The sequence below is a fragment of the Toxoplasma gondii genome, chromosome VI (assembly GCF_000006565.2).
Source record: "Toxoplasma gondii ME49 chromosome VI, whole genome shotgun sequence".
NCBI lineage: Eukaryota > Apicomplexa > Conoidasida > Eucoccidiorida > Sarcocystidae > Toxoplasma > Toxoplasma gondii.
In genome coordinates this window covers 995,719-1,020,266 of record NC_031473.1, presented here as the reverse complement: position 1 = coordinate 1,020,266, position 24,548 = coordinate 995,719, and the positions used below count along the sequence as shown (strand labels likewise).

Genomic DNA, 24,548 nt, shown 5'->3' with positions numbered 1-24,548 from the left:
AAATACATATGTATATACACACAGAGAGAGATACGTACATGCATACATGCACGCATTCGTATATATATATATATATATATATGTATGTATATGTATATGTATATGCATCCATGTATGACTATTCTGTCCATGTATGTTGATATATATTTGCATATATAGATATATTTATATATGTATGGGTATTGTGTGAATATGCAGTCTAAGCATCTGCCTGTGCAGAAGTCTGTTTGTGAGCGTGTTTGTGTATGGCGACATATTTGTCAGATTGTGTGCTTCCACTCACGATTACCTGTAGACGCTCACCTCTCTTTCCTTCGCTGCGAAAGTAACTCGAGCGGTGAATTCGCCTCCACTTTCGAACGACCAGTGTACAAAAATACATATATGTATTTATATGTATTTATGTGTATTTATATGTATTTATGTGTATTTATGTGTATTTTTATGAATTTATATATTTGTATTCATGTAAATAGATATATGTACGTGTGTGTGTAGGATGCGCGTTCCTACTGAAGTGAATACGCGTTTGCATTTCTGTGTGTCTTCTCTCTTCACAATCGCGAGCAATCCTTTGCTTGTGCGCAACATCACTGAAAGATGGAACTCGGTCGAAAAAGCAGAGATGAGGAGACTGAGAGACGTCGACACGAAGGGATGTATTTAGGTAGAAACAGACCAATGTAGATGGAAAGACAGGTAAATCGCTGTAGGTCGGGGACCGCGGATGGAGAGGGAAAGACGGAGAGGATCAGTTTTGAGTGAACCAAGTTGGATAGGTGCGAAGACTAGCAGTGAGGGGTCGACGTTCGCGAGACGCAAAGGCGGTAACGGAGTCAGGGGTTGACGGGAGAGCCTGAGGCTGATAGATCTCGAAAGAAGAGACACTGACCAAGGAGAGAGAAAGAAAAACGGAGAAAGAAGGAGCGCAGAGATGTCTAGACAGGTAGCGCGACACACAGAGATCGACCGGCGCAGTCGATTCGTTGACAAGTTCGCTTTCTTGTTCTTGTTTATTGTGTTTCAGATGGATAAAGAGCGAAGTGGATTTGGATGAGGAAATCAAAAGGTGGAAGCAGCTGGCGGCGGACCCTGCGCTGTATCCTCTCTTCATTGAAGCGCGGGGCCTGGAACTTCTTCTCTCTTTGCTGAACCACAGCAACCAGGACATCCAACTTGAAGTGATCGACGTTCTCGCAGAATTTACGGACGCCGACACTCTCGCGGAGTGCAAAAATCCTCAAGAGATTCTCAACAAGTTGGTGCGTGCTGTCTGATTTCTTTTCTCTCCTGTGGCTGCATGCATGCAGCGAGGGAGAGGGCCTGATATGTCCAGTTTTTTCGCGAGACGAACGCCGATCTCTGCGTACGTTCAGGCTGGAGTTGTGTGCTGTAAAAGGTGCCAGCGGAGAGAAAGAAAATTTAGAGTTCTCAGGGTGGATCGTGTGAGGTTTTTCGCTGTCTTGACATTTGCAGGTTGAACACCAGCTTCCTGAGTTGACGGTCGAGACTCTCCAGCGGATCAACGAAGGTCGGTACAGGTCTTCATGCACTTCCGTCTTGCGTCCTTCCTCTTCTGTCGTCTGTTTGCCCACTCTTTTAGCTTTATCCTCTGGTCTCCGTCCTTTTCTTTCTTCTCCCGCTCCTCGTTCGCCGCTCCGTCTCCTCTCCTTCTTCGCCTCTTTCTTCTTTCCTGCTCCGCGCTGTCTGCTCGTGTTCACTTTGCGTTTCTGCATGGTCGTGTCTTCTTCTCTGCTGTTTCTTTTTCCAGAGAGTGGAGAAGACGAACAGCGCGGCGTCTCGCACTGTCTGTCGATCGTCGAAAATTTGTTGGAGTCGGAGCCGAGCCTCGCAGGGAAGTTCACGAAGTTTCACAAGCTCCCGAACTGGCTGCTGCGTCGCGTACGAAACCCAGTGGGCGGCCAGCCGACAGCGTTCGACTTCAATCGACTTTACGCGAGCGAAATTCTCGTCGTTCTTCTGCAGAACTCGGCGGAAGCACGGGAGAGTCTCGGCGCGAAACAGGGTGGCGACGCCGTCGACAAACTCCTCAGGGCCGTCGCGGTCTACAGGAAAAGAGATCCTGAGTCCTCGCAGGAAGTACGTGGAAGACGGATACGAAACGCTCTCGCTCTGCGCAAGAAAGAGACGAAAAAAGCAGATCTCTCCTCAAAGAAAAAGCTCCAGAACACTCTGAATGCCCGCGAGAGGGAACCGCGGCTTCGACACTCTGTCCAAGACAAAGAAAAGCAGCCGCCTGAGGGCAACGGCCTGCCTGCAGATCTCTGGCTTGGCCGCGACGCTCGGCCTGTCCGATGCTTATGTTCCTAACCGTCCCCCTAGTCTCGATCTCCCCTTCCAGTGACCTGCAACCTTTCTTCCCGCTGCGGAGAGACGCGATAGCAGTTAGCCGCAGAGACCACAATCTGCGCCTAGAACATCGCCGATGTGGAGTGAATCAGTACACTGAATTCTACAAACGTATATAACATATATATATATATGTATAGATTCATCCGTAAACATACATATGTATATATATATATATATATATATACATATATATGGTTCTTGTAGAGGATGTGTGTGTATATCTGTGCGCTTTTGCATCTTCTTGAAGACTGACCGACGTGTATGGGGGGCTATTCGTCTTTTCTTTTTCTTTCAGGAAGAAATGGCGCAAAATCTGTTCGACGCGCTGTGCAGCCTTCTGCTCGTGTGAGTCTGGAACGCATGCAGAGTAAAGCACTCGGCGATGGCTCTTTTCTTAGCATGCTTGCTCGCCTCTCTCGTCCCTCTCGCCGCAGTTTCGCTTTCCACCTGAGATCCTGGCATGAACGACAGTCGCTTGCGTCGTCTCGCTGCGTCATGCAACATCCTCTTCTCTCGCTTTCACTTGCTGTTTCCGTTTCTCTCTTTCTCTTTCTCGCGCTTTTTTCATTTGCCGTTCTCGACTGCGTCTGTCTTCCTCTCTGTCTCGTTTTCGCCGCCTCTCGCCTTTCTTCGTCGTCGTATGTCTTCTCTCTCTCGCGCGCGCGTCTCTCTCCTTCGTCTTCTCCTCGCTCTTTCGCTCTCTCTCAATGCCCTTGGGGAGGCTGGCCTTCGGAGTCGTTTTCTCCTTCCCGCACAGTTTTATTTTCTTCCGTTCTTCGTGTCTGTTCTCTCCTCTCTCTGGGGACTCGACAGACCCGCGAACAAGGAGCTTCTCGGCAAGCAGCAGGGTATAGAGCTCATGCTCCGCATCGTCAAAGAGAGAAGGTAACCGCGCTGGGCACCTGGACTTTTGTCTAAATCCGTCGCGGATGCAGGTGCCGCTGTCTCTTCGCATGTGCATGCTTTTGCCTGAGGAGAGAGGGGAAGAGAGAAAGATCGTTGGCGGCAACAGAGGTCCGTACATCTACGCATGTGAGTATGCATCTCTGAAGGACTGTGTATACGGTTCACGACGTCGACACCGGGGAGTTCGTTGAATTTGCAGAACCACTGCCAGGTCAGCGGATCCTCACGAACTCTACACCTCCGCGCGCGGAAAACGCCGCATGTCTGCCGCGCTACAAATACAAACGCATACGCATATATGTACATATACGTACATATATATATATATATAATATAGATGTACATATGCATGTATACGTATATATATATATATATATATGTATATATATGTATATGGTTTGATGAGCATTGACCTGGGCATGTACATCCCTTATATGTATGCAGATATATATATCTGTGTATGTGTGTATACGTGCCTGTCGATTGTTTTCGGTGAACGTCCATTTGTGTGGAATTGTCTCGACTGACGTTTTGACTGTTTCGGTGTATCTCTGGGTCTGTAGGTTTTTCTGTTCGCAAGCGATCAAAGTTTTGGACTTTGCCTTGCTAGCATGCCCGCCGAACTGTCAGATTTTCGTGGAGAAGCTCGGCCTCAAATTTCTCTTTTCGATTTTCATGAAGAAGGCGAGACCGAGTCACCAGAAGAAACGGAACAAAGCGCAGGAAAGACGGGATGAAGGTGAGATGCCGCGCGTCCCTGCAGAACACCAGCAAAAACCGCAAAATGTCGCGTCGTCGATCTCTCCCGCTCCTTCTTTCTTTTCATCGCTGCACCCTCGCGTCCCTCTCACCTCTCTTCTCGCTCTCTCGCTTCGCCTCTTCGTTCAGTCGCTTTCTCTTGGTTCGCGTCTTGTGCCTGCCGCATTTCCGCTTCCCCTCGTTCTCTTGGCCGAGAAAAGGCTTTTCTTCGCGTTGGCGGGTGCGTCCTTGCTTCCACGAGCGCCGTTTCGTTCTCCTTTTTTGCAGAGCACGCGGTCTCGATCATCAATTCTCTCTGTCGCGGGTGCAGCGGAGTTGCGACGGGTGAGACGGACGCCTGCGGGGGCGTCGTTTCGCGCGTCTCAATGGCTCTGAAAATCAACTTCTCTCTCCTTGTCCTCTTGACAAGGGAACGCGTGACTCGACTCCTGGCTTGCTGCATTTTTTTAAGATACCTCCGAATTCCTCGCAAAAGAGAATGAGAACATCTGCAGACTACGCGCGCCTCGACACCCAGAGGAATGAAGCGCATGCGCATGCAAGTGCTAGCCACGAGTCGTCTCCGTCCGCAGTCGCGTATATTCAGAACTTTCTCTGTTTCTGTGTGTTACAAAATGCGGAGTTCTCGAGGTTTCTGTCTGTCGGTTACTGTGGAGACGCGTCCGCGTTTCTTCATGCGTCTCATGCTGCAGCGGGTCGTTCTCTCTGCCTGCATGCGGTCTCGTCTGTGGAGAGGTGTGGATCGTACGCAGTCATGAATGCAAGAACAAAGTGGACCTTGCACAAACGGCCTGCAGCGGTCTTTGCGTCGAAGCGTCCATCTTCATATTTGCCTCAACACTCAGTTCTTCCTTTACAGATTTATTCTCACACAAATACATAAATATTTATACATAAACATTTATGCCTATATACATATATGTACATATATATATATATATATATATACGCATACGTACACACATATCACTTGAAACATATCTGTGCAACTATGTATGTACATAATATATATATATATATATATGTATATATTTACATGTATGTATATATATATATATATATAAATGTGCAGACATGTATGCACACCCACATATACGTAGGTATGCCTAAGTATGCATTCGCGTATACAGTGGTCTATCGAGACAAACGAATGCGCTGCGTCGGGTGTGGATTCGCTGTGAAGACACCGGAGAACCGTCGTAGGCCTTCCTGGTTTCTTGCGCGATTGGTCTGTTCTCTGCAGCGAGGGTGTTAAACAAGTTCATGGAAAATCAGTGTGAAAAGTTGGAGAGACTCCTGGAACTGCACGACGCGTACCAGGCACAGATCGACGCCTTTTTCGCCAGGCGCGAAGAAGAAAAAAGAGACGAAGACGACGAACTCACCAAGCAAGTAAGTGATCGCGGAACTGGTCGACTCTGGGGTGTACAGCCAGCCGACAATTCGTCCCCACGGGCTCTCTGCATGCGCGGGAAGACATGGAGTCGGCCGCAACACAGAATCAACAGAAATTCAACAGCCTTCCAATCTAAAAATGCACATTCACATCCTCTTCCTTTTATTTGTCGGAGCGTTCGTACATAGAGATGTGCCTCTCCGTATATACGCATCTGTGCGTATATATCTATATATATATATATATATGTATATACATATACATAAATAGATATAAATGTATTTGTGCATATTTTGGTTTTTCTGTATACCTTTTTTCTATGTATATGCGTGTGCGTATGTATCTGTATCCAAGTACGTAGATTTACACCGCTCCCCATGTGTACGGACATGCGTAGTCAGATATACATATATATTGGTTATGTATTTAAATGGTCTCGGTCGTCGACAGCGGCGACGCGAAAAGCCGCGACGACGCATGTGAGAGAAGGCGCGTCTCGGAGGGGAAGAAGATCGAAGGCGTTTGAAATTCGCAGAACTCGACTCTGTTCGCTTTTGCGGCCGCTCGCTTTCCTCAGTTGGAGATCGACGACGAGGAAAGGAAATACCTCGACGCATGTGATCACGGTCTCTTCACTCTTCAACAGATCGACTCGGTCATCGTGCGTCTCGCCAACATGGGGAACGCGTTGGTACGCGAAACAAAGGAAACAAAGGTTCAGTCGATATCCGAAACTTGTACATCTGCGTCTATGCTAGCTATTTAACTATTTGCATGTACATATATAGATATATATACATACAAATATATATATATATATATATGTCTTGATGTATGTATGTCTTTATGCGTATGTGTGTGTATGTATGTATAACATTTATGAATGTTTGCATTTATGTGTGTATTTATGTATTTGTGTATGTAGGTATTTATAAGCTCATGGGTGTATCCTTGTCCGCGTTTTCTTATGTGCGCGTTTCTGATTATGTATCCTTCTGTGTCCTGTGCATGCGCCTCTCTGTTTCTCTTCTTTTCTGCTCTTTCACTCGCGCCGTTTGTGTCCGCCGTTTTTTCTTTCGCGTTCTGTCTCGCGCCTTCTCTCGAGCCCTGCCTCGTTTCCTGCCTGTCCTTTCTCTGCGTTTTTAGGTGACGAAGCGCCTGGTGGATCTTCTGAACATGAGAAGCATCGACACCCGGCAAATTCACAAGGTGGTGACAGGTCAGTCTCTTTTTTTTTCCAAACGCCTTCAAGACGCTGCGCAAGGACTTGTAAACACACAGACACTGAGCGATGCGCTTCAGTCCAAGACCCAAAGGCGCCAGCCGTCGCTGGAGGGACTTCGTTGCGAAACGCAGATCCCAAACGTTCTTCAAGGATACGCTCCAGCGAGGTGAAAAGTGTAGGTGCATGCGTCGCAAATGCTGCATGTTTTCAGATTTTACAGAGCACATGGATGAGAAAGCGGCGACGGAACGCGCGCGCCTCCTCCACCTGCTCAAGCGCTTCGAGGAGATCTACGACGCCGGCGGCGTCGTCGTGGCGGAAGAAGAAGAAAGCATGGAGGAGGACACCGACGAAGAAGAAGTGGAACGAGAAAGGGAGAAAGAAGAGAGAGAAAAGGAGAAAGAAGAAAAAGAACGAGAACGGCGGCTCAGGTCGGAGAAGAACCGTAGAGACCGAGACGACGACAGAGATCGACACAAACGCCGCAGAAGAGATGACTGAGGAAACGCAAGAGGGAAGACGAACAAGCGGGAGAACAAGAAACAGAGAAGGAGAACAAGAGGGAGAACAAAGAAGAACGGCGGCAGAGACAGCAGGGACGTGAGAGATTGACGAAACTGAGGTGCCTATGGAAAAGAAGGAAAGCGGTTTCTTCTAAACAAGTCTGTATTCAAGACTCCGGCAATATACATCTACGTTTATCTGGTTTTTCTCTGTCATGTTCTTTCTCTTTGTCCGTTTCGTGCTGTCCCTCTTGCGGCGTTGCGTCTCGCTTTTTTCGAGGGGATTTCTGCTGAGATTTCGTCTGTTCGACCTCTCTTTTTGGAAGAACTGGAAGCTCCCAGCAGGCGGAAACGGTCGTCTTGCTTTGCCGTTCTTGCGCCAACGTACACTGCGTTGATTCTCGCTGGAGCGTGGTGTTCCGCGCCTTCGTTACCCGTGGAGACTGCTTCCAATGAACAAGAAGCTGAAATTCAATCTCGCGCGTCAATCGTTTTTGGCTCTCATTGTCGTCTCCAGAGAGTATGTCGCGATTCGAGTCATTAGTCGGACGGGTCGCTTCAAATGTCTCCACGAGTCGCGGTCTTTCCGAAGCGACTCAAAGCTTCCAGTTAGGAGGGAAACTGTGCGTGGAAGACCGCTCTTCCTTTTTCATGGATCTCTGGGTCCCACAGTTCTCTCCGCAGAGAAGAAGCCGACTGGCGGCGAGAGGAGAGGAAACGACAAAAAAAGTCAACGGGGAGAGACGAACACAGGCGGAGAAAGCGAAGAGCGAGACAGAGAACGAGGACTTCAAAGAAAAATGATAAACTAGGTGAAAACGCAAACTCAAAGAGAGAGAAGGCGGCAACAGGCAGGAAGGAGAAAGAACAGTTGAGCTTTGCTGTATATGTCCGAGACGAGGGATGTGGACCAGTCTCTCCGTCTTTGATTTGTCGTTTCAGCAGATCGGCATGCGCTTTGTTATCAAATGTATCTCCTCACTCGCTCGTCATCCTGAGCAGCGCATCCACACTCTCGTCGTCTGGAAGGAGAAGAGCCAAGGCTGCTGGCGGCAGTCTGCGCAGCTTTCGCCTTCCTTGTCTCTCCAGTTGTCCTTGGCTGGCGTTTCCTGGCCTCCTTTTTTCCAATCTGTTTTGATCTCGCGTTTGTTCAAAGGATGTCTCAGCAAAGCTGGAAAGTCCTTCTGCGTCTTTGTCAGCACCCCGCTGTGTGGTGGAGCCTTGCACAGTCGCGCCAGATGCGCGTCTCGACTCTGGACGGACTTCGCTTCTTCTCAGTGGCGCGCGGCGTTCCTTCTCCTCCAGCGCGACAGCGCATGCGTCTCCTCTTTCTGTCACCCACCCTCTCTGACGATGCGTTCTTTTTTCCTCGCCAGCGCCGTCTCCCTCTTGCTCTTCCAGCTCTTCCAGTCGCGAGGAACAGTGCCCCGCTAAGTGATGCCGTAGCGCGGTTTCTCGATGCTCTTCCTGCTGTGGCTCTGAGATGTGATCCCGCGGCTCCGGTTCCCCTACATCCTTCCTCCTCCCTTCACCATACGTCTTTTCTCCTCTTTCTTCTCCTTCTCTTTCTCCCTCTCCTTCTTCTCCTTCTCCCTCTCTCTCTCTCTGCGTTTCGTTTCCTTCCCCCTCTCCCTCTCGTCCCTCGCCTTCTTCTCCTTCTTCGCTTCGGATGTCTCGGCGCGCGTTTCCTGGTCGCCTCCGTTTTTCTCCTTCGTTCCTGCCTCTGCGTCGGCTGTCGTCCTCCTCCCGTTCCTCGAGCTGACGGATGCGCCTCTCGTGCAGCAGCGCGGCGAAGCGGAGGAAGGCGAGGGCGCCGGACGGCCCCGCAGCTGCAGCTGCATGCGCGGGGAAGAGCAGCGGCGCGCGGCGCAACTCCTGCGAGGCTCGCGTATGCGTCTCCAACGCGCCAGCAGCTTCTGCGAGTCGAAGAACTTCCCAGGGATGCCGCGGCCCGACGCACAGCTGCCGTCGAACGCCGGGAGAAAGCAGCGGCCCACAGACGCTCTCCAGAGAAGCCAAAATGGCCGAAGAAGCAACAGAAGAAGAACAGGCAGCAGCTGAAAAGGTAGCGGGGAAGGCAGACGAGGCAGCAGGAGACGCGGGTGCATCGAAGGCACCCGGAAACATTCCTCCCTGCGACTGAGTTCGCTCTTTCGCGGGAGCAACGCGACCTCTCTCCCTCCGCATCCGCCTTCGTGATTCGTTGGGATCTCCAGAGGTCTCGCCTTCGCGCAAGGCCGTCCACGCCGCGCGCAGAGCGCCGGGTGCTCCGGACTGGCCTGCGTGCTCTGCGAGGGAGGCGAGAGGAGAAAGAAGCTCAGGAAAAAAAGTGAAGAGCGACCGCAAATGCAGAAGCTGGGCCAGCAGCAGAGGCGGCGCACTGACCAAACGCAGGTCGTAGAGCGACAGATCTGCGAGGAGAGAACAGAAGCGTTGGCACTGCTTTAGGCGCCGGGGCGAAGGGAGAGGCAGCGAGAAGACGCCGGCAGAGCAACAGAGGTCCATCGGATGCGGTGGAAACCGACGAGAAGCAAAGAGGCTTTCTGGCGCCCGATCCACAGGAGCGGCAGCACGCACAGAAGCGACGGACTCCGGGGAGAAGGAAGAAGCACAGAGGAAAGAAGAAGAAGGAAACGAAGAGGAAGACGAGGAATTCGAACAAGAACTCGAGCTGCTCCTCGAATAGATCCCATCATCGGAGGGATTCGAGGCACTGAACAAAGTCTCAGACAAAGCCGTTCCTTCGCGGCTGCCGAGTCTCCGGTTGAGGGCGCAGAACGTCGATCTGCGTGAGCGCTTATCGTGACTGTTGGTCGACCTTCCTTCCAGAACCTTGGCGGCTCTCTTGCCGTCTTCTCTTTGCTGTCCACCGCCTCGTTTCTCCTCCACAGTTGCTGCAGCGTTTCCTCGGTTTCCTCTCTTCTCTGCCGATTGTGTCGCTGTCGCGCGAAGGTCGGCTTCTTTAGATGAGCTGTTGGGGAGAGCGCGAGATGCAGCCTTCCTCGTCTTCCGCCTCTGGGGAGACAAAGAAGGCCGTCCCCGCACGGCTCCTTCCTCCAGCGCCGTCGCTCTCGCCGCCGCGAAAGTCACATCTCGGCTGCGGCGAGCTGTGGTCTCTTCTTCCTCGTTTTCTCTGCCATTTCTACGCACAGGCTCCCGGCTGGTTCTTCGGCTGCGTTCCTCGGTCCTGTCTCTTCCCGACCAAAGCCGCTTCTGAGGGAGCATATACGAAGGAGAATCCACTGGAGAGGAATCAGTGACAGGGCGCCTAGACAGAGGCCTTGCTGCGCTGGTTCGGGGCTCTGCGAGCGCGACGCGGCTGAGCGCTCTTCGCTGCCGCGCCGAGTGTACAGACAGCTGAGTCACATCCCAGAGCAGCGCGGCGCACCAGACGGTTGTAGGACGACAGAGGCGAAAAGACAGTTTCTGCAGAATTTCTTTTTCCAGAGAAACGAGGCTCGAAGCGGAGAGTCGCGTTGCCCACGCACAACAAGGTGCCGCCTCGTCGCGAGCGGAAGAACGACGAGAAGAGAAAGACGAAAGGGGGAGTGTGGAGGCGGCAGAACATCCAGAAGAAGACGAAACAGAAACTGAAAAAGAGAGAGTAGACACATAAGGGGGAACCGCTGATGAAGAAGAAGTAGAACAGGGGGAGGAAACTAAACATAGTGAGTGGTAAACCGACGGGGAAGCACGAGAAGAAAAGGAAGCTTTTCTGCCCCTCCCCGTCCTCTCAGCCTCTGTCTTTTCGCCTCGATTCCCTCTCTTTCCTGTGTGATTCCTTCGTTCACATCTTTCCTGACGTTTCCTTCTCTGCTTTCCCCGTCTCTGTTCCCTCGTCCAAACTCACTTCCTTCTGCTTCTCCTTCTTCTGCTTCTCCTTCTTCTGCTTCTCCTTCTTCTGCTTCTCCTTCTTTTTCTCCCTGCATGCGGCGAGTGCTGTGTTCTTCGCGTCGCTTCTCCTGACGACTCAGGAGACAAGAAAGACAAGGTTTTTTCGAGGCCGTCGCGAAGCATTCGTCGACTCTGGTGGCGTAGTCTTGCGCATTCGTTGTTTTGTAGTATTCGAGAGACCGTTCGTTGTGAACGTCTGCAATTTTCGCGCATGCAGCGGCGGCGAGGAGACTGCGACGGACTCCGTGACAGGAGAGCAGGAAACGCGGCGCCGCGAGTGACGGCGCCTCCTGGGCGGCACAGAGGCTGGGCGCGACATCTGAGGAGGAACCAGGCTCTTCGCAGGAGCGGAGAACCTCGCAGAAAAGCGGATGCTCCCCAGGAGGAACAAGGAAAAACGCACCGACTCGAGACGAAGCGGCAGGTAGCAACGTCTCCGGGGCGTCTCGAGCTGAAGGAGGCACCAGGCCGAGAGACCCTGGACGAGGTGACAGGGAAGAAGACGGCGAAGCAGAAGAGGAGGACGAAGAGGAGGAAGAAGATGATGAAGATGAAGATGAAGAAGAAGAAGGCAAAAAAGAGGAAGAGAAGGAAGATGGAGACATTACGGGGCAGGAAAGGACACCAGAAGCCGACGGAGAAGTCGCGCCGGAGACTGAACGAGGACTGTCGAGAGCAGCCGAAGAAGCTGAGAAAAGAGAGACAGATTTGGGGGGAGATACCTGGGAGGCAACAGGGTCAGTCTCCGGCGGCAAAGACTGTTGTTCGAAAAGAAAAGAAGGAAGAAGAGCCTGGCAAAAGAAGCGATGGAACAGAGAAGCTGCCAAGTGGGTCGTTGCCGCTTTAAGTTCGAACTCGTTGCGGAACCGGAAGAGGAGGTCCATCTGCGAAGGCGAGAAAAGAAAGAAAGAAGCTACATGCGACCGATCGAAAATGTGACGAGAAGCAGCAACCGCGCGGATGAACGACTGGGGCTGCTGCGTCGTCTAAACAGAGACTTTTAGGATCAAAGAAAAAGATGAACTTTTCAAACAGACTGGAAGCCACAGCGCGAGGCGAAGACGTTCGGGAGTGGAGAGAAAAAATGAAAAACCGCAAGTTGACGACTGGCTAGAGGTCGACATCCATATACCTCCACGAAGGCCTTCTGTACCAAAAAAACGTACATACATATAATTATATGAAAGTGACTAACGCATAACGAGGTGGATGGATTTCACTTTAGGGCGCGACTGTTGTGTGCGTGGAACAGACTTCTCAGTGTCTCATGCTGGCGAGTTGTTTTCTCTCCTCTACTACAGAACTGTTCAGTGCCTGCACTGACACAAGTCTGACGGAGTGCCTCCAGAGCTTCCGTCACTGCGTCTTCTATGCGCGTTCTGGCCTCCTCGCGCTCGCTTGCGTCGTCGACGTCTCTCGCCCACACTGTCTCGCGAGCGGCTTGGTTCTCCGTGACCTCCCGCCTTCTCTGCGCCTTCGTGCGATGCGCGAGGAGGCCTTCCGCCACAGACTCGGCGACTCTCCGCATCGAGAGCTCGACGGCAATGCCAGACGCCGGCGCAGCGCGGGTTTGGAGGCGAAGGAGAAGCGAGGCAGACGGCGCGTCTGAGGCCGGAAGAAGAAAGGCGCTTCTGAAGACGAAACAAACGCCGCAGGAAGCAAGCGCAGAGACGCGGAAACAAGGCCCCAGCTCTCCTTCGTTTTTACAATACACCAGACGCGAGGAGAGGCCAACGCAGTGGCTCGAATGATGGCTGGCTCTCAAAGTGGGCTACGTTTCGAGAGTGTCACCCACTCTATTCAAATATGCAAAATTGCGTATACATCTATATGCATGTAGATATCCGTAAACACAGACAGGGGGGGTGAAGGACATGTGCCAGCATATATGCGTAGATACGACTGTCGAGCTTCTTGTAAACGCGTGGATCTCCCTACAGAGGCAGATGCATTTTCCTCTTGTGTCAGCCGCTTTGACTGCTGGTCGTTTTTCGTCATCGAGACGAAAAGAGCAGCGTCACTTGTTATTCCGCGCGTCTGGGTATTTCTTCCTTCGCTCGTGAACACCCATGAACAGGTTAGGGTGGAAATGCAGAGAGAAGGCACTGAAGGCAGTTCTCTATGCAAGTCCTAAGAAGAACTCATGCATGTCACCTAGAGACGCCGACAAACAGAGCTGAAGCAAGGCAGCAGCGATCGAGTTTAAATGCAGTACCAGACGCATTCAGACATATACGCAAATGCATATACAGTGAAAATGGAGAGGAATAGACTGACAGAGAGATAGAAGAAGACAGACAGATAGGCATGTTACTATTGTGAGAACAAGGCGCCACTCGCTTCAGTCTTCGTGAACTCTGGAGATGGAGGATGGAATTGGTTGTGTGCCTGAAGACAGACTGGTAGAGGAACTGCAGTTCAAAGATCACACACGGACTGTGAAACCGCTACATGCATGCGTAAAAACTCAACTGTGCACTGGGCGACGTGTGATCTACTTTCCGTTGTTTTCCGACAGACTTCTCTGCGTTTTTTACGCCTTACGGTAGCGAGGCGCCTTGTGACTTTGCACCATTCGCGTCTTCGTCGTTCTCTCCACTGGTGACGCCTGCTGACGCAGAGTGTTTTTCCTCCGATCCTCGAGAGTTCCTCAGTCCTTCCCCCTGTGTTTCCTCTCGCTGTTCGGGTGTATCTGACTCTCTCTCGGCCCCGGTTCCTTCTGTCGCCCTGCTCTCCAGCCTCGGAGCTTCTTTCGCGTCCGCCTTCTCTCTCTCCTCGATTTGGGGAGTGCATTCCGCGTAGCGCTCTCTGGCTCCGGTCTCCGTCGGCATGCTCGAACTCGCCGTCTTGCCCTTCTGGGGGTCTTCGGCCGCCAACCGAGTGACGGCGCGCCTGCAGTTCGCTGCCTTCAAAGGCACCGACGCGCACAGTTTTCCTGCCACTCGGTCCGCGCCTGCGAGACGCGACGGCTTCTGGGAGTTCGTCGCAAGCCTCTGAAAAAAAGCTCCGCCACTCACGGAAACGAACCTCTCTCGCGAACTCGATCCCTGCGCTCTCGCCGAGACCGTTTCGCGTCGCCCCCGGTGCTCGGCTCGTCGCAAAACGCCCTCCGACGACCACGGCAGCTCTCGGCTCCTGTCTGCCTCCCAAGGTGCATTTCCACTCGAAGCTTCGGAGCGAGGCACCCGCAACCGTTTGTGTTCTTCTGACACAGAAGCGACGGCAAGACCCGCGGAGTTCGCTGGCGGCTTTGCCTCTGAAAGGGGCTTTCCGCGGTTCCTGTTGCTCTCGAGCTTTCTCCGCCGCGCAGAACGCCAAAGTCGTGACTTCTCCAACACAGCGCAAACGCGCTCATAGGCTGCAGCTGCGCAGGTCGCAACAAAGTCAGACAGGGAAAACGCGCGTCTGCTCGTGCGTCGCGGCTCCCCTCCTGCGCGTATGGAGTCGAGACGGCTGGGACATCGACCTGCCCAGAGAACGCAAGTGATGAGTTTTGCTTCTCGAAAAAGATGCGCAGAGATAAGTGTGCGCTTGGATACGTCTAGACAGAACAGTGAGTGGCTTGTGACTCTCGATGGAGAAGATGCAAAGGCGTGAGCAGGTGTACGCTGAAACACCCACAGGAAATCCCCAGAAACCTCCGAAAGTCTTTCTGAGTCGGAAGCGTCATATAATCCCCGTGATCACAACTTACTACGCTGCAGTCCAAACAAGAACAAGAAAGAATTCCTCCAGTCATCGTTTTTTTCACCTACTCACATCTCCTTCAGTCTCCGTATCGGTCTCTGTCTGTCGTGGGACTTGCATAGTACGCCTATGTCTACAGTTACATATATATATATATATATACGTATATATATGTATATATGGGTATACAAGCCGCACATATGCCTGCATGCAACTGCATACGTATAGGTATATATATAAGCATGTATAAGAATCGATCCAGCCTCAATGTCTTCCTCGACTACGCATCCTAGGCTTGAAGGTCGCTCTCTTCAGACACAGTTAGACAAAACGTCGAACGATGCTTCAACGCATAAACGCACGTCAAAGGTAAACTATGTATACCTTTGTATACGTATATATATATATATATATATATTCGAATTGAAGATGAGACGGAAAGGTACATGCTACATCTAGGCATACCCATTTGCCTCTTATGAATGCCAATATATATATATATATATATATATATATATGCTAGGGGTAACAAGAGGAATATGTAAATATATATGCAGGTTGAGAATGGTGGAACAAATACACATGTTAAGAATGCCGAGATGGGTAAATCTTTCTACGTAAATTTGTATGTGTACCTGCTACGAGTGTATATATATATATATGGCAAAAACAGGATTGTTTGAGTTTACCTGCAGAAATTCGTTCATTCCCTTTGAGTTTTAGCATCTCTCTGAGGAGTTCCAAACCGTCTGCGCCCATGACAAGGCCAAACTGGAAGAGCAGATCTGCTGCCTCCTGACAGGAGGACATGCCTCCCGGTTGAGTGGAAGGTGCAGAAAGATGCCTCGGGTGTATGGGCCTCGGAAAATGTGTAGTTTCGTTTTTTTCACAGTTTCTCGCCTCCTTCCCTAGAGACTCTGTCCCTGTAACTTCCGGTTCAGTTGTTTTCTCCTGTGAAGCCGACGCTTCCAGACGGACAGTTCTGCTCTCTCCGCGGGTGGGGCTCTTTTCTCTCTGCTTCAAGAGGTCTCCGTTCTCAAGCCAAGGTTCCTCTTGTTTCTTTGTCGGATTTTCGGAGCTCTGTGCCTCCCCACGTTCCACCCTCTTGTGGGTTCTGCGGGCGACAACACCGTCATCCCGGTGTTTCGCTGCCTGCTTTGCGTTTCCATCCGTCTCGCCATCCTTCGAGGCCATGCATTCGTCCACCGTTTCGGCAAAATAAGAAGCTTCTTCTTTCTCGCGCTCCTCTTCGTCTTCTTCGGTTTCACGTTTTTCCTCCTCTCTGTGGAAGTAATCGATGACTTTGTCCCAGTCCGCAGGTGGCCACAGTGGGAGCATTCGAACCCACATTTCGGCTTCTTTCAGCAGCGCCGCGGTCTCGACAGATTCAGTGCCTTCTGTTGGAGTCACTTCCTCCTGTGGGTCTCTTGAACTTCGCGAGAGAAGGCTGCTGCCCTGGAGTCCTGTTTGTTCACTAGGAAAAAACAGAGACTCAGCCAACATGCGCCTGTCAGAACTTTCCTCGGGGGGTGGCAGACGCGGCGCCCTTGCCATGTGCTGTGCGTACGCGGGGGAGGAGAAAACTGCCATTTCAGGTGCATCTGGGTCCCTTCGAATGCGTTCTGCTTCTCTGCGTTGAATTGCAAAGGTAGGCGCTGAGCGTCTTCTCTCCCTCCCTCTGTGGGGCACTGCTCCGTCGACGCCTTCGTCGTTCCGGTATCTTGTCTCTTCCTCGTCACTCTGTCGCGCGTACTCCCTTTGTACTGAGTAGCCCGTCCGATCCGCTTCTGCCTCTTGGCTGCCTTCTCTCCTGTCTCTTTCCCTGGCTCGTCTTTTCCTCTCCTGCGGTTCTTCTGTGTCCTCCCCGTCGTCGGCACTCTGACTTTTTCGCTGGGGTAGAGTCGTCTTGCACGGAGCTGAAACGCGGTCGCGCAAACCTAAGCTCGAGGACGCAGAAGAATCAAGAGACGAGGAACTCGATCTTTCGTTTGCCACTGAGGCACGCGTGGTGAAGACTTCGGGACGGGCCAAAGTCGAAACGGACGGTCTTTTCGTCTGCTTTACTCGTGTCTGGGTTGCTGCCTGTGCAGCGAGGGTCTGTGCCCGGTGCTTTGCTTGAGAATCATGGCCACCTCTCTCAACGAACGACGGTGGAATGTCAGAAACCCCCGAGTAGAGAGGCGGGGATCGGGTGACGGGGAAATGCTCGACTCTCAAGCGAGGGAAAAACGGGTTTTGTCTTGAAAAAGGCCGGTGCTCTGCGGAAGGATCAGCTGGAACTGGCAAACCGCACATTTCCGCCCATGTCCGTGCGTCCACTGGGGTGCCAAGGAGACGGAAAATCTGCAAAAAGCGACAGACGAAGAAACCGATACACCGACATGGGAGAGCGGAAGCGAGCAGACGGCACAAAAGCACATTCCGTTTCTCCGTCGTTTCCTTTTCCCCCCATCCACCGGTGGTCCAATGAAAAATGAAATGGAAACGTAAATACGACGCAGGGCGACAAAGAAGAAACGAAGACGGATGGAGTGCAAAGTTCGATCAAGCGCTTATGCATTCATGCATGAATATAGGTCTACAAACATATACACAGGTAAAAATCGTAGATCTATACATGGATTTGCATACATCTCGGCCAGATCGTGCATGAGAGTCTGACGATCACGAGGGCTCTGAAAAGTGGGAATGTCGAACGGGATAAAGGAGCGAGAACGAATCGCGTTGCTGACAGCTTTAGGCACAGAACGTCGGGGCCGGAAAGCAGGAGCACGTGTAGGGAGGACGCAGATGGAAGCATCTCATCTTTTTATCTCAGTAGAGAGGCTTGGACGGTACCTTTCTGTTTCCACGATCTACGTCTGAAAACCGAGTCGCTATATACAGAACACCATACGAGGCATTTCTACAAATATACATGTATATATATATATATATATATGTATATGTGGGTACTTCCATGTCTGCGAACACGACCAAATACAAAAGGTTGAACAGATGTGTGCAGAACGCGTTGTCGTCATATATGCTGACTTGCAACAGATAGATCATCTCTGAGTCTGCTCGAAAGGGGGGTCGAAGAAGCGCGAGCTCCATGAAGATGATTGCGACAGACCAAATGTCAACTCCGAAAGAATACATGGGTGCAGAATCGACTGTGCCGTCGCCGCGCATGAGTAGGAGCTCTGGAGCGCGATAAAAGAGGCGCCTGCTCTCGCGATACGACCGCTCTCTGTCTTTAGGATCTGAGAGCGTGAGAACGGCAAAACTCCAGCGCTGAAAAGGTCCGTTTTCACGTTGGCACATTTGTGCATTCGGACCTGGAAAAGTTTATACTTTTGATGCCATCTTCCCGAGTACACATCCCTGTTCTGTGAAACGCATTCCGTTCTCGCCTTCACGACGATTGAGAAACCGTGTAAAGTATATCTGAAGGAGAAGCATGAGACCGACGTCCGTACCAAGGCGACTACATGGTGAATAGGAGTAAACTTGTGGCGGTCATAAACCTGATTCTGTTCTTAGAGAAAACGTGGAAGGCTGAACAGTGGATCAGAATTGTGTACCGTGACGCGACTTCTGTGGAAACGGAACACGGCTGCTGGCGGTCAAGGAGTTTATACCTGGAGTTTTCCCGGTCATCGATTCCTTGTTTTGTCGGAGAAATCTGGTAAAACCATACCTACTGTACGCATCGACTCTGGTTCACCACCGTAGATGCCCCCAGAGCTCTGGTTGCGTGCTCTTGTTGCGCAGAGGGCCTCTATATGTTTCCACCTTGAACTCTAACTGTCGAGACTGTGTGGGCAGAAGATTTCTAAAGAATAATCATTTGAAGCATTTGAACTGACAGAGTGTGGATGAGAACCGCAGGCGTTGAAGAGTTCCCCTTCTTACAGACCTCAGTGTTCCTCTATAGTGCTAAGAAAGGCGAGTGCGGTTTCCGCGGTTGATACAGTTTCTCTTCCTTTTTGCTGTTTCGCTGGTTGTGTGTACCCTATTTTATCGCTCACTTTCGGGCGTGTACGCGCCTCTTGTTTCCTGCAGCAGTCTGCTGAATCCGAAGTCACTCAGTTCAACGTCAACATTCGGAAGAATCTCGTCCATCTCGTCTCCACTTGCTGCTTCTGACGCAGGACATTGGGACACTCGTCAAGTTTTACTTCTACCGTCTGTATCGGGTGCGGATGTCTGTTTCCGTCTGATCGCCTCGTTTCCCTTCTTTGCACTCCTCTACTGTCAACGGTATCGGTCACTAACATGCCCCCCAGTACATTTTTTGACTACAGCTTCTAGATGATTGATTGGAAATTTTTATGCTTTTCTCTTGTTCAGCCCAAGTCTTACAACGTACACAGACAGACACGCTAAACTGGACCCGCTGCGTCTCTGTGTTTTACCGCAAATTTCCTTTACGTTCTCTTCCGGGTTGCCGCGCCACTTTCAGCGGCAAGACACGCAGTCGTCGAATCTCTTTCTGTTTGTCTTCGTCTAGTTTCATTTCTCAACTGTTTACGCCATACCTCTTTCCTCAGGTGAACAAGGAACCGAAACGGCAACACGCTTGTGTCTCGCGATCTTGCGAATCGTCCGTTCTTTGGCCCCGTTTCCGTCACGGATGAACGTCTGCACTAGGCGGGGTGTAGATGATGTCTCTGGCGCTGTGAGTGGTTCTGAGGTTTTGGAAATTGGCCAATCTGTGCGCGAAGAAAATCTTGATCTCATGCCTTCCCGAGTAACTGTGGCCGCAGGCTCAGGGCCTTCTTTGCCTCCAGTGCAAGGACGAATGAGGATATTTTCCGGCTTCAAGTTGCGGTGGAGAATGCCGTGGCTGTGCAGACGAGAGAGACCGCGTAAGAGCTTCTGGAGAATGCGCCAGACAAATTCGCGGTGTATTTCTTTCGCGTGAAAGGCAGGACGGCGGCTTAGGGAACGCTGGCCAGAGAGGCTGGAGGCGGATAGGGAGCGACGATTCTGTGAGCCGGTCATCCGGTATGTGGAAACATCAAACGTTTCCTCTCTTGACAGCGGTGAAGGAGTTGCTGTGTGGGAGCGGAGAGTTAAGAAGCCGGTCGTTTTTAAGCCCTAGAGTAAACAGTACGGAAACAGGTTCGAGACACAGCAACTACACGGTGAGTGTCGACCTTGATGAATGGGCGGGTGTAGTCTCTGAAACACCAAGAGCGGGATCTTGCATTGTAGAGCCGGGGGTGCAATGATACACAAAAAAATAATATGACAATTTGAGAAACAACTTCTCGAACACAGGGGAAGCGGGGGCAAGTAGACAGCCAAAGCCGTAGTTGAATTTGTGGATTGCGGAAAGTGGATACGCACCTCCCAGAATGTCCGCAGGTTGCTCTCACAGAAATCAGTAATCATGTAGAGCGTACTGCCCTCGATTTGACAGCCGAAAAACTCAACAATGTTCATCGATTCATGGGCATCTCTTGCACGTCGTCGAATCAACGCGGAGACATCCCCAAGCTGCGTCGTTTGTCCAGCAGTTTCCATCCCAGGATCTCCCGAATTGTCGTGAAGAGGCCCGTAGGGAAATTCGGCTTGGTCGTGATCGACGTTCCATTCCGAACGGGGTCGCCGCTCTCGCGGAGGAAGCGAAGACCGGGAAGGAAGCCAGACGGGGCAGGTAGAAGGAAGCGTGGGAGGCACGGCGGTAAGGGCTATAGACGAAGAACAGCGGTAGGCGCTTCGGGTGATCTCGTGCTGCCTTTTTCTTTCCAATTCCTCTCGATCCTGTCGGCGCCTCACATGAATTAGCTGAAGGCGAAGTTCTTGCAGAAGAGATGCTTCTCGGAGTATCGACGCTGGAACACCATCGTCAACTTCTGCATTTGCGCTCGCGAGGTTGACACTTCGAACAGCCACGCGTGTAAACAGAGGAGATTGTTCCGGGTCTCGCGAGCGGCTACACCAAGGACAGGAGGCCGCTAAAGAAGGAATCGAGAAAGAACCAATAGAAGGTGAACCATAACAAGAAGGGGCTATTGGAGATTGCGGAATACAGGACACTAAGCGGCAAGTTCCTGAAGATTGAGAGGTCGCACATACAGCAGGGTGTCCGCTTTCAGTACGACTGGTTCTTGCAGTACGTGACACAGTGGATCCGCTGAACGGATGATCCTCCGCCTTCAAAGGCCGACACTGTACGCCGCCTCTGGGACTTTTGCTGGCAGAAACAGCAGAAGAACAGACAGCCGGCGTAGGCGTACAAGAAGTGGATATCGAGTGTTCTGCATGTTCTGCATGCAAACCTCGCCATGTATCATTCACAGAATCTACCCCAATTCTGTTTCCGGAAATTGAAGATGCGGATGTGGGAGAAAGAGAGCTGCATGGGTAAACATGTACCTCATTGTGCACGTGACGGGAGCCATCATCCGCAGGCTTTGTCTCAACAACGGAGCGGCAGAAAGAATCCGGTCTATTATCAGTGTGGTGAAGTTGTCCTTCCGTTGTCCTTAGCGATGCGGTCCTTACTGCCTTGAGAACGGCCACGGGGGTCCGCGCAATCCGCACTTTCCCCTTGGATCTTCTTTCACTGATAATCCCACGTGGTTCAAAGCGTAGACACGCCAGTAAACCCTCGCGTTCTAGCACCGTCGCCCAGTGCGGTGAAGACAAGATTTCGCGGCGCATTGCTTTGCACGTAACTGTGAGTGCCGCGTAGGCAACTGAAGCTCCCAGAGTCTCAAGAAGCAAACCACAGATTGAGAGAAGGGAACAAGTTCCACAGAGAGATGGTGCAGATGACCGGCAACTTGAGAAATGTCTGATCCGGTTGTTTTCAGTAGGCTCGTCTGCAGGAGAATGTGTGTAGCAGACCAAAGGTGCCGAGCATTTATTTTTACCGGTATCTTCCTCGCAGCAGCGACATCGTGTCGTTACCACACCTGTTTCTGCACAGAGCTGCCTTAGGCAGCCTTTGGGATTTCCAGTGAATCTCTCCATGGAAGATGCAGTGGATGTGTTTCCGGTGGTACAGAACGTGTCCTTAATCGTCGTTCCATTTGCGTCGTGCTGTCGCGGCAACGGGATGGACGCTGAGATTTCCCCACGCGAAAACCCCGCGTTCACATTTGAGCACGCATCGGCGTGCCTTACAAGCCGCCCGCGTGGTTCCTGCATCTCACGAGCAGAAGTTGCAGATGCCGGATAGTTCGAATACTTGCCGCATGTAAACGTCTGTGCACGCCGGGGTTTCCGCTGGTGCTCTGTCGGTTTCTCAGGAAGGTAAGCAAACGCAGCCCTTGTACGGACCCTCACGGATGTGTTCCCCTGTTTCCTCAGAGCAGGGAGTTCGACCAATTTGAAGATTGGCTTTCATGGGAACGGTGTCTATCCACAAAATACTGCGGTAACGAGACACAGGAAGTCCCTGTTATAGAAAATGTCTTATACTGCCACACCTTGGGTCTCCGGTCATGAATTTCACCTGACGGTTGGGTTCGCTGAGACGTTATGGATTCAAGCTTGAGTGACAACCGTTAGCTGCGCGCATATCCGAGGGGAAATTCTGGCCGGATAGACATTCTACGCGTGTAATCGGAGAATAAATTTTCGGACGTGAGGGGAAGTTTAACTGCAGTATATATGTTTCGGGAATGTGCATGTATGTTTGTGACGTGGCTTTCGCTGGCAATCGCCACCAACCAAACACAACTTCTATTGGATATTTCGACACGTACAGTCGGTAATGCAGAATTTATTAATCTACGTGACACGCGTAGAGGGATCGGTGAATCTGTTCGAAACCAAATATACGGTTTCAGGGTTTGATTTTTTGATGGAAGTTTGTGGACGGGCGCAATGATGGAACGTTGACCCGTCTCGATCGCAAGTAAGGCCAGTGTCCTTGTTTCCAAGACCAGTCCAGGCCTAGATGGATGACTTCATGGGGAATTCAGTCACGTGTAAAAAAGCCAAAGGAAAAGCGCACAGATTCCGCCGTTTTTATGCTTCTCCTCCCGGGCAAGAAAATGAAAGATGGGGAGGAGCAGCGAAAGGGAAATCACTGCATTACATGCGCTGTCCTCTCCGCTTTTCGGGGGAGCTTGTTGAAGGCACCTTTGACTAAATAAAAAGCATCAACCGGTACATGGGCCCTTGCAAAGGAGGAGAAATTAATAAGAAATCGATACGAATTTCCTGAGGCGACAGACAGAACCCATGTGGGCCACAACCACCCATGTGCAGTTGCCTCGCCTGTCGACAACCAACGAAAAAAAGAGTGTGTTGATGAGTCTTCTGCCCGTGGATAAGAAACGTTAAAAAATTTAGCCCTCTCTCGGAACACAAAAACAAGGCGTTTGGCCATGAATAGGGAAACGCAGATGAGGATGGAATGCTTATCCTTTCGGGCGAGCATGTGGAAAGCGCTCAACATCTACAGCCTTCTTCTAAAAGTGCCTTTCAGGGGGTCTTTTATTCGATACTTGTGACATCTTGAGCCCATTTCTTTTACAAGAAAGGCTTCAGACAGCGGAGAGCACGCACTGCCATCAAAAGGAAATCGGCACCTAAAAAAAGCCGGAACGACGCAGCGAGTGCGTGCCCTCTGTTGCCACAACAAGGTAAATTCAGTTGTTCATGCCGACTGAGAAATGCAATGTTTTTTTCGCATTTCGTGACGAAAAATCGATTGTATGAGAGCCGAGAGGACTTGTATTCACAGACGAATCCGGCCAAAAGCCCACCTATGCGCCTTCCGCGTGTGACAGCACAACGCAGCAATGCGTGACGCCACTTATTTCCCCAAGCCTGATTTGATGAATATTTGTACATCTCTGACATGCAAGAAGAAGAGCTTAGATTAGAGTTTTTGTTGCCGATCTTATATTCAAATTCTGTTTGTGTGTGATGTAGTTTCACTGTACGATCCCTCGCGTGAGGCCACTTCTGTTGCTTAATAGTTGGCCTACTTCGTCCAGAATAGATACAAAACCTATCTGGCACTGGTTTTCGACATGAGTCCAGCATGCATACACAAGTGTGATATTTCCGTGGGAAGTCAGGGTGTATCTTTCAGGACAGACGTTTTTCGGTACGGCTGCAGAAATTGTGGGCTTCCCCGCAAGGCCGAATAGATAATCTGCGACTCAAGGTCTTTTTCGCGGGGTACTCACTACCGAAAGGGACTATTCAACTTTGTTTTCATCATATCTCGTTCCTTTTTTAGAGTGTAACTAGAGAATACGTCGACGGCGGCCATATTTCGTGACATAAACGGTCCAAACGGTCCATCTTCAGTCAATTGACAATGCTGTTGAGTCTGTCTCGTAGTTTCGAGCTGTCCCACCTCATCACTTGCGTTTAAATCCAGATATTGCGACTGCAAAGCCCTCCCTCCGCCACGAGTATACAAAATAACGTGCTTCCTTCTCAAACTGCGGGAGCCAGTTATGTTCTTCAGTCTTTCACAGCCGCATGGACTCAGTTCAGCATGCTTCACCCCACGCATGCGAACAAGCGACGACAACGGAACGCCTAAGTTCGCTGGGAGCCCGGAACACACGAGTCACTTTAGGAGCCTCTCATTATCTCAGATGCCGCATAAATTCCAAAACACCGTCCTCATGATTCGGTGCAGCGTATCAGGCTGGAAACCAAAAGCCGCGTCAGGGCACAACTTTAAAGAACCGGGCGGACGGCCTAGCGCCGACCGACACGGGACGCACACCATAACATTTCCTGTATGCTCAGCAAATATCTCTAGGCATCTTGTCTCGTTCACCAAGGAGAACGAAACACTCGCGGTTCCAGTGGTGTCGGCGGTACTTCAACAGTG

At 51.1% G+C, this 24,548-nt stretch overlaps 2 protein-coding genes across 2 annotated transcripts in view; one reads left to right on the top strand and one right to left on the bottom strand.

The window, feature by feature from the left end:
• The window catches only part of TGME49_239930 (beta-catenin family protein 1, putative), a 10,189-nt gene extending 2,444 nt beyond the window's left edge, over positions 1–7,745 (top strand). The window contains exons 3-13 of the mRNA XM_002366591.2: positions 1,028–1,262; positions 1,477–1,531; positions 1,772–2,100; positions 2,669–2,718; positions 3,187–3,258; positions 3,843–4,018; positions 4,306–4,362; positions 5,282–5,430; positions 6,012–6,125; positions 6,581–6,653; positions 6,871–7,745. Of these exons, the coding sequence (XP_002366632.1) occupies positions 1,028–1,262; positions 1,477–1,531; positions 1,772–2,100; positions 2,669–2,718; positions 3,187–3,258; positions 3,843–4,018; positions 4,306–4,362; positions 5,282–5,430; positions 6,012–6,125; positions 6,581–6,653; positions 6,871–7,160 (1,600 nt within the window). The 3' untranslated portion in view covers positions 7,161–7,745. The remainder of the gene's footprint in view (positions 1–1,027; positions 1,263–1,476; positions 1,532–1,771; positions 2,101–2,668; positions 2,719–3,186; positions 3,259–3,842; positions 4,019–4,305; positions 4,363–5,281; positions 5,431–6,011; positions 6,126–6,580; positions 6,654–6,870) is intronic.
• Positions 7,251–24,548, bottom strand: TGME49_239910 (cyclin-dependent kinase). Its single transcript, XM_018780578.1, has 10 exons — positions 21,113–24,548; positions 20,081–20,930; positions 19,267–19,606; positions 18,757–18,870; positions 17,777–17,988; positions 15,950–17,086; positions 13,601–14,049; positions 12,381–12,687; positions 11,013–11,940; positions 7,251–10,752 (listed from the first exon to the last, which is right to left on the bottom strand). Exons 1-10 carry the CDS (start codon positions 21,139–21,141, stop codon positions 8,141–8,143), a joined length of 6,978 nt encoding a protein of 2,325 aa, XP_018637639.1. The 5' UTR covers positions 21,142–24,548; the 3' UTR covers positions 7,251–8,140.

Bases quoted from the DNA above. Each gene is read 5' to 3' on its own strand.
- TGME49_239910 (XM_018780578.1), bottom strand. From the start codon at position 21,141: ATGATGGCTCCCGTCACGTGCACAATGAG. The intron at 20,931-21,112 runs GTACATGTTTAC...TGTTTCTGCCAG, and splicing joins CCCGTCACGTGCACAATGAG to CAAAAGTCCCAGAGGCGGCG. The intron at 17,087-17,776 runs GTCAGCATATAT...CGCTTTTTGCAG, and splicing joins AGATGATCTATCTGTTGCAA to ATTTTCCGTCTCCTTGGCAC.